This window comes from Gymnoscopelus braueri (genome assembly GCF_963280865.1).
Source record: "Gymnoscopelus braueri genome assembly, chromosome: 13".
In the NCBI taxonomy this organism is placed as follows: domain Eukaryota; kingdom Metazoa; phylum Chordata; class Actinopteri; order Myctophiformes; family Myctophidae; genus Gymnoscopelus; species Gymnoscopelus braueri.
Genome location: NC_137615.1, coordinates 40,431,962 through 40,442,079, shown reverse-complemented (window position 1 = coordinate 40,442,079; position 10,118 = coordinate 40,431,962). Strand labels below are relative to the sequence as shown.

Below are 10,118 nucleotides of genomic sequence, written 5' to 3'. Positions count from 1 at the left end.
CACTCTCAAACATGTAAACATTGAATATTGATCATTTGGGGGGAATTGAGCCACACTTCTCTGCCGGGTCATTTCGGACCCTAACACCACAAGTGTCACTTTTTTTATAGAGACCATCAGAATTTATTAAAATGATAAATAATTTTGTTGCATTAAAATGGCTATTTCTGAGGATATCATGAAGCCTCGTTCCAATAAAGAAATGTAAAGGTTTTTACATATTTAAACTTGATTTTTAAAAAAAGTGTGTGTGTGTGTGTGTGTGTGTGTGTGTGTGTGTGTGTGTGTGTGTGTGTGTGTGTGTGTGTACAAGAGAGAGAGTAGTTAGGGAATTTTAGCAATATGTGTGGACCATCCGTAATAAAGTCGCTTTGCTCTCTGCATCAAACTCCTTTTCAGTCGGTCCTGGTAGACATTATCAGGTGCACGATACAACTGCCAAGCTCTGTCTGGATAAAAGGTAGCCACATACAGTATGTGCATGATTACATTATTTGACTTTGAGTGGAAGCCTACAATGAGGAGCAAGAAAAACAATTATCAAAATTCATTTGAATCTTACATACAAAAGACTTACCAGGGTTTCTTTTCAATGTGCCAACATTGATACCTTCATTGCAAAGGATGCAATTATGGTAGATCAAGTGTGCCAGCTAGCACTTGAACTACTTGACCCAGACAATGCCCTGCGTCTTTTCTTCCTGTCTGGCCGTTGGTCTTGCTCATCTTGCTCTAAAGAATAGATTATGTTTAAAGTTTTTATTAAATTATGATGTCACTCACAACATAGAATAGGATTGAAATCTGCAAGTGGCAACTTTCATCACAATGAAAAAAAACGTACGATATCCAGTGGATATACTTCTTGCACGACTGTATAGCTCGGTTTTGCATTCCAAATGGTATCTTAGTTTGGAGTCATCTCAGTTTTTCCAGTCCTCATGAAGTCTTCTGATTAATGCTGCATCATCCACACTCTCAGAATAAGACAAAATCTGTGCATAGCCTTTTTGGGTGACTTTTGAGAGCTTTTGAATCTCAGTCTCAGGACCACCACAGATGAAGCACCTTAAGCCACAAGCTACAGAATCCTCTTCCATGTTGTCTACTAAAAGACAAGTGTCATGATTGTTTAACTAATGGTTGTTCAATGTAAGCAATAGGCTAGAGAAAATTGACATCTAAATTCACAGTAATCAAAAGTTTTGCCAGCAGAGGAAAATAAATGCCAAAAAGTAGATAAACTACCGTACCTTAAAATCGTCCCGACATATTTTCCAGGATGCAACACTCCCGCTCCTTCCCCATATGCAGACAGTGTATCCCGTGTACACTCTTATCAAGTGTTTAGCAATATTTTCTTATTTTATTTTTCAGAATAGAATCAATTCAACAACACCCCAATCCTCTACCATTGATTATACACTGATTATACACTAACAATAACCAATATACCAATATTAGATGGCCAGGGAGACATTTTTACTCAAAAATAATGGTTGGAATGGATTCAGCACCCCTGAAAACCCCTAGTTAGACACCTCACAAGTTCATTTTAGACTTAAATATTTTTCACCCAAGCCCTCTGGGCTCCTTAACTTTGATTGGCTCTCCAGGATTTTCCACGAGGATTTGGGTTTACATTAATTGAGAGGTGATTCTAGACACCTATAAGAACACATTGGTGAAGAAAGCTATTGGTAGTACATTTTTTCACAGATGGTCCACACATATTGCTAAAATTCCCTAACTAGAGAGAGAAAATATAAGCAAGCAAGCAAGTTGTGTGTGTGTGTGTGTGTGTGTGTGTGTGTGTGTGTGTGTGTGTGTGTGTGTGTGTGTGTGTGTGTGTGTGTGTTTGTGTGTGTGTTAGGGCATTCACAGAATAGTCGAATATTCGAATATTCGAATATCAAACCGACTATTCGACTATCAAACCACTATTCGACTATTCGGGGCTTTTCTAGAGCAGACATGCAGCTGTGAGCTCTGGAGTGACGTCAACTCGCATTCCTTGAGTCGAGTCATCAATGCAATTGAAAAAAAAAAAGATTTTTTTTTTTAAATCTTTTAAATTTTTTATTTTTTTATTATCAAATCGAATATTCGAATACTTTTGGGTCGAATAATTCGAATACCATAAATCACTATTCGTTAATGCCCTAGTGTGTGTGTGTGTGTGTGTGTGTGTGTGTGTGTGTGTGTGCACGCATGCGTGTGTGTGTGTGTGTGTATGTGTCTGTGTGCGCACGTGACGTGCACACAATGTGTGTGTGTGTGTGTGTGTGTGTGTGTGTGTGTGTGTGTGTGTGTGTGTGTGTGTGTGTGTGCGCGCGCGCGTGCAAATAATAGATTAGTTACAGTATCTTAAATTGTAACATAATAGTCCAAACTAAATGTTCTATTTGGTTTAAGTATCAGAAACATTGATGGAATGTTTACACCTGGTGTGTTGATCATTTAGAATCTCTGAATAATGAATGAATGAGTGATTCCAAAAACAAACTGGGATTAAAGACATCAGGATGAGACTGTATCTGTTTTGCAAGGTCCCTTTGATTATAACCATAATAATGAACCTCCAGACGTTTTGTCAAGATGAAGATATTTCCTGTCAAGCCAGAAAAACCCACCTATAGCTGAAGCTGTTTACACACATTCACACAACACTTATATAATGACTATAATGACTAAACCCAATGACTGGTACAGACACTTTATGTAGTACAGCAGTGACTCTTAAACCTTTTTCATTTCAAGGATATGCATTCGGCCACGGACGCCCATGTGATACAATTGTGTTTATCTCTGGTACCCCAACCCAAACTGTAAAATCCTCAGTGTTAATGTAACTCTAAGAGTGTAAAAACAAATCTAAACGTTGAGAAACAGTGTATACAGCACCTCTGTTCCCTCTGCCCTGATGAACAAAACAAATGATGTGCTGTAAATTATTTACATTTGTCATTTTAATAGCTTGTTTCCATTTCTTTTTTCGGGGACTCACTCACAATTAGATGGTAAGTAAAGCTTTATTTTATTGTTTCTTTTACCTGGCTAAAGAGCAATAATTCCCTGCTAAGGCTGCTCATTTAGTCTAACCTAGCCAGTTGACCCATATTTAGGTTCAGACTCAATAAGGTTACAAACATTTACTGTATGTAAAACCCCAGTCTAAGTCCTAAAACAGAACACAGATATTTAGTCTTCAGTGACACACCTTTTACCTTTACTTACATGGTGAACATTTGCTGCATATACAGCCTATGCTATTTCCCCATTCATTCAGTTGTACAAATTCACACATGTGAGCTACAAAGCATTGTAGATTGGCTATTTTCAGCGAAGAGATTTGTTGTAGAAGAACTGTGGAATCTAGTATAGAGTCCTGTTGAAGTGGTTAAGCCTGATTTACACTTCATCGTATGACAGCACATAAATTAAGCATTACTCTATTGGCTTTGCCACCCAGATCTATTGACAGTTGTGTTTCTCTCAGTGTGTGGCCAGGCTCCTCTGAACACCAGGATAGTTGGAGGTGAAGACGCTCCAGCTGGGAGCTGGCCCTGGCAGGCCCTTTTAGAAATAAGTATACCACCAAACTCTTTTCGCTGTGGAGGATCTCTTATTAACAAGGAATGGGTGCTGTCAGCTGCTCACTGCTTCAACAGGTGGGGTATTATTACCAGCAAGAGATCCGCTACTCTCACAAGACCAGTTCATTAATACTTTCAAAAATAAAAGTGAATATTGTGCTCATTATGGATTGTCTTTTTTCTTTACTCCTAGTAATCATGCACATGACACATCTGGTGTCACGGTTTATCTGGGTGTGCAGAGTGCTCTACAAGCCAACCCCAACAGGGTCTCTCGGTCGCTTAGCCAGGTCATCCTCCACAACAACTACAACAGTGATACTAGTGATAATGACATCGCTCTTCTGAAACTTGCATCACCGGTGGCGTTTACCGACTATATCCGACCAGTCTGCCTGGCAGCATCGGGGAGCACCTTCTACAGTGGTATCGACAGTTGGATCACTGGCTGGGGCACCATTGGAAGTGGTCGTGAGTATAGTGAATCAAAACGAAGCCCATTTTGTTTGTAGCATTTCATACCGGGTGAATTCATTTGTCCCTGGTCGTCGTCGATAATTAAATGAAGAAATAAACTTACATTGATTAAGATAGATTTATATGTTTACCTCATTGCCTGATGATCTGGTTTGGTTTACAGGTAGTGAGTAGGTCAGAGTAGTACATTTAAAGCCATGTATCTTATAAATGGTGCAGTACAGAAAGAGAGGATGGGAGATATGTTCATATCAGGTAGTCATCACCGTTTTGTCAGTTGACTGATTAAAGAAAAGAAAACATTTGATATGGTCATTTTCTCATGAAACTAACTTTGTGTCTCCCTAGTTGCCCTCCCTTCCCCCCAAAACCTCCAGGAAGTGGAGGTTCCAGTGGTGGGGAACAGACAGTGTAACTGCAACTATGGAGTGGGCAGAATCACAGACAATATGATCTGTGCTGGACTTAGTGCTGGAGGGAAGGACACATGTCAGGTGATCATTTGAATGGTTGTGTTCATTGTTTCTTCCTGGAAATATCTCATCGTTTTAATGCAGTATGTGTTTCCCTATAGGGAGATTCAGGAGGCCCAATGGTGAGCAAAGAAGGTGCCCGCTGGATTCAGTCTGGAATAGTGAGCTTCGGTAGGGGTTGCGCCCTGCCTAATATACCTGGAGTCTACGCCAGAGTGTCTCAGTACCAGTCTTGGATCAACAGTCGAATAACCAGTGACCAGCCAGGATTTATCACCTTCACCTCCTCTGGGACTAACAGTGACCTGAGCGTCACCTGTGCTGGCCTGCCACCACCACCAACAGCTGCACCAACAGCTGCACCAACTACACCTACCACCACCATCCCGACTACACCTCCCACCACCATCCCAACTACACCTACCACCACCATCCCGACTACACTTACCACCACCATCCCGACTACACGTACCACCGCCATCCCGACTACATCTACCACCACCACCATCCCGGCTACACCTACCACCACCATCCCGACTACACCTACCACCGCCATCCCGACTACACCGACCACCACCACCGTCCCGACTACACTTACCACCACCATCCCAACTAATCCTACCACCACCATCCCGACTACACCCACCACCACCATCCCGACTGCACCTACCACCACCATCCCGACTACACCTACCACCACCATCCCAACTACACCTACCACCACCACCATCCCGACTACACCTACCACCACCATCCCAACTACACCTACCACCACCACCATCCCAACTACACCTACCACCGCCACCATCCCGACTACACCTACCACCACCACCATCCCGACTACACCTACCACCACCACCATCCCGACTACACCTACCACCACCACCATCCCGACTACACCTACCACCACCACCATCCCGACTACACCTACCACCACCATCCCAACTACACCTACCACCACCATCACGATTACACCTACCACCACCATCCCAACTACACCTACCACCACCATCCCGACTACACCTACCACAACCACCATCCCGACTACACCTACCACCACCACCATCCCGACTACACCTACCACCGCCATCCCGACTACACCTACCACCACCATCCCAACTACACCTACCACCACCACCACCATCTCGATTACACCTACCACCGCCATCCCGACTACACCTACCACCACCATCCCAACTACACTTACCACCACCATCCCGACTACACTTACCACCACCATCCCGACTACACCTACCACCACCATCCCGACTACACTTACCACCACCATCCCGACTACACCTACCACCACCATCCCGACTACACCTACCACCACCATCCCGACTACACCTACCACCACCATCCCAACTACACTTACCACCACCATCCCGACTACACTTACCACCACCATCCCGACTACACCTACCACCACCATCCCGACTACACCTACCACCACCATCCCGACTACACCTACCACCACCATCCCGACTACACTTACCACCACCATCCCGACTACACGTACCACCGCCATTCCGACTACATCTACCACCACCACCATCCCGACTACACCTACCACCACCATCCCGACTACACCTACCACCACCATCCCGACTACACCTACCACCACCATCCCGACTACACCTACTACCGCCATCCCGACTACACCTACCACCACCATCCCGACTACACCTACCACCACCATGCCGACTACACCTACCACCACCATCCCGACTACACCTACCACCACCATCCCGACTACACCTACAACCACCATCCCGACTACACTTACCACCACCATCCCGACTACACGTACCACCGCCATCCCGACTATACCTACCACCACCATCCCGACTACACTTACCACCACCATCCCGACTAAACGTACCACCGCCATCCCGACTACATCTACCACCACCACCATCCCGACTACACCTACCACCGCCATCCCGACTACACGTACCACCGCCATCCCGACTACATCTACCACCACCACCATCCCGACTACACCTACCACCACCATCCCAACTACACCTACCACCACCATCCCAACTACACCTACCACCACCATCCCGACTACACCTACCACCACCATCCCGACTACACCTACCACCACCACCATCCCAACTACACCTACCACCGCCACCATCCCGACTACACCTACCACCACCACCATCCCGACTACACCTACCACCACCACCATCCCGACTACACCTACCACCACCACCATCCCGACTACACCTACCACCACCATCCCAACTACACCTACCACCACCATCCCGATTACACCTACCACCACCATCCCAACTACACCTACCACCACCATCCCGACTATACCTACCACCACCACCATCCCGACTACACCTACCACCACCACCATCCCGACTACACCTACCACCGCCATCCCGACTACACCTACCACCATCATCCCGACTACACCTACCGCCACCACCATTTCGACTACACCTACCACCATCATCCCAACTACACCTACCACCACCATCCCGACTACACCTACCACCGCCATCCCGACTACACCTAGCACCATCATCCCGACTACAACTACCGCCACCACCATCTCGACTACACCTATCACCACCACCATCCCGACTACACCTACCACCACCATCCCGACTACACCTACCACCACCATCCCAACTACACTTACCACCACCACCATCCCAACTACACCTACCACCACCATCCCGACTACACCTAGCACCAACATCCCGACTACACCTACCACCACCACCATCTCGACTACACCTACCACCACCATCCCAACTACACCTACCGCCACCACCATCTCGACTACACCTACCACATCCATCCCGACTACACCTACCACCACCACCATCCCGACTACACCTACCACCACCACCATCCCGACTACACCTACCACCACCACCATCCCGACTACACCTACCACCACCACCATCCCGACTACACCTACCACCACCACCATCCCGACTACACCTACCACCACCACCATCCCAACTACACCTACCACCACCATCCCAACTACACCTACCACCACCATCCCGACTACACCTACCACCACCACCATCCCAACTACACCTACCACCACCACCATCCCAACTACACCTACCACCACCATCCCAACTACACCTACCACCACCATCCCAACTACACCTACCACCACCATCCCGACTACACCTACCACCACCATCCCGACTACACCTACCACCACCACCATCCCGACTACACCTACCACCACCACCATCCCGACTACACCTACCACCACCAACATCCCGACTACACCTCCCACCACCACCATCCCGACTACACCTACCACCACCATCCCGACTACACCTACCACCACCATCCCAACTACACCTACCACCACCACCATCCCAACTACACCTACCACCACCATCCCGACTACACCTATCACCACCACCATCCCAACTACACCTACCACCACCATCCCAACTACACCTACCACCACCATCCCAACTACACCTACCACCACCATCCCAACTACACCTACCACCACCATCCCAACTACACCTACCACCACCACCATCCCAACTACACCTACCACCACCATCCCGACTACACCTATCACCACCACCATCCCAACTACACCTACCACCACCATCCCGACTACACCTATCACCACCACCATCCCAACTACACCTACTACCACCATCCCAACTACACCTACCACCACCATCCCAACTACACCTACCACCACCACCATCCCATCTACACCTACCACCACCACCATCCCAACTACACCTACCACCACCATCCCGACTACGCCTACCACCACCACCATCCCAACTACACCTACCACCACTACCATCCCAACTACACCTACCACCACCACCATCCCATCTACACCTACCACCACCACCATCCCAACTACACCTACCACCACCACCATCCCAACTACACCTACCACCACCATCCCGACTACACCTACCACCACCATCCCAACTACACATACCACCACCACCATCCCAACTACACCTACCACCACCACCATCCCAACTACACCTACCACCACCATCCCTACTACACCTGCCACCACCACCATCCCGACTACACCAACCACCACTACCATCCCAACTACACCTACCACCACCACCACCACCATCCCGACTACACATACCACTACCATCCCGACTACACCTACCACCACCATCCTGACTACACCTACCACCACCATCCCGACTACACCTACCACCACCATCCCGACTACACCTACCACCACCATCCCGGCTACACCTACCACCACCATCCCATCTACAACCACATCCAAATGTGAGTGGCCGTCCGGACCTAAATCACCACATAAAAATGCTCTTTTTCTAGTATAGAGTCCTGTTGAAGTCGTTAAGCCTGATTTATACTTCATCGTATGACATAGCGTAAATTAAATGCAACTGCAGCACCCAATGTAACTCCAAAACCAGTCAATGCAACACCATCACCAGTCAATGCTACCACAGGACCAGTCAATGCAGCAACAGCCCCAGTAAACATAACATTAACACCAGTAAATGCAACTACAGCATCGGTCACTGCAACAGAATCACCAGTAAACTCAACTACAGCACTGATCATTGAAATATCTGAACTGGCCATTGTGGCCAACCTAACTACAGCACTGATAAATGTGACTACAGCACTGGTCATTGCAACTATAGCACCAGTTAATGTAACATTGACTGGTGGTCTTCACCACGACTCAATGCAACTTCACCATCAGTCACTGCAACTTCACCACGACTCAGTACAACTTCACCTATAGAGCATCGCAGTTCCCGCCCACTTCCTGGTTTTTCCTGGTGCCGGAAGAAAAAACTCAATGCATTTTTCCCATTGACATTTGCAAAAATATTTATATCTATTAATTTAAGCCTCGAATCAAGCCATCATGACATTCACATGAATCATGACCATAAAACGTTTTTTTCTGTGATTTTTTTATTATTTTATATTTAATTATATGATATACTATATTTAATAAATACCCTTGTTTTGCCGTTTAAAAAAATAAATAATCACAGAATCAAACGTTTTATGGTCATGATTCATGTCATGTCATGATGGCTTGATTCGAGGCTTAAATTAATAGATATAAATATTTCTGGAAATGTCAATGGGAAAAATGCATTGAGTTTTTTCTTCCGGCACCCGGAGGGGGCGGGAACTGCGATGCTCTATAGTCCATACAACATCCATACTTGTCACTGCAGCTACAGTATTACCCAAGTTGAAACAACTGAACCATTAGTCAAAAGAACTTTACCACTAATCACCTTGAATATATCACTACTCAGTTCAGCTATACTAATTCAATATGACTGCAACTAACTGTTTCTACCCATTGTATATCACGTTGCAGCTACAACACCTGCACCTGCACCACCAAAGGTCGTGTTGGAATTCAAAATACAGCGAACCTTCACACCGGCACTTGCAAACACATCCTCACCCGCATTCCAGAACTTAGCAACCCAAGTAGCTTCAGCGGTAAGTCCATTATGACCATGCAAAGCCTGTCAAAAAATGCTGTAATTCCTCCTATCATGTATTTGACTATAAT

General features: G+C 46.5%; 1 protein-coding gene across 3 annotated transcripts in view; it reads left to right on the top strand.

The window, feature by feature from the left end:
• Nucleotides 1–10,118, top strand: part of LOC308099292 (uncharacterized protein) — a 50,969-nt gene that overhangs the window by 31,739 nt on the left and 9,112 nt on the right. For all 3 annotated transcript variants that reach the window (XM_080448002.1, XM_080448004.1, XM_080448003.1), the window contains 5 exons: nucleotides 3,485–3,671; nucleotides 3,790–4,067; nucleotides 4,422–4,567; nucleotides 4,648–8,830; nucleotides 9,918–10,045. In XM_080448002.1, the coding sequence (XP_080304128.1) occupies nucleotides 3,485–3,671; nucleotides 3,790–4,067; nucleotides 4,422–4,567; nucleotides 4,648–8,830; nucleotides 9,918–10,045 (4,922 nt within the window). The remainder of the gene's footprint in view (nucleotides 1–3,484; nucleotides 3,672–3,789; nucleotides 4,068–4,421; nucleotides 4,568–4,647; nucleotides 8,831–9,917; nucleotides 10,046–10,118) is intronic.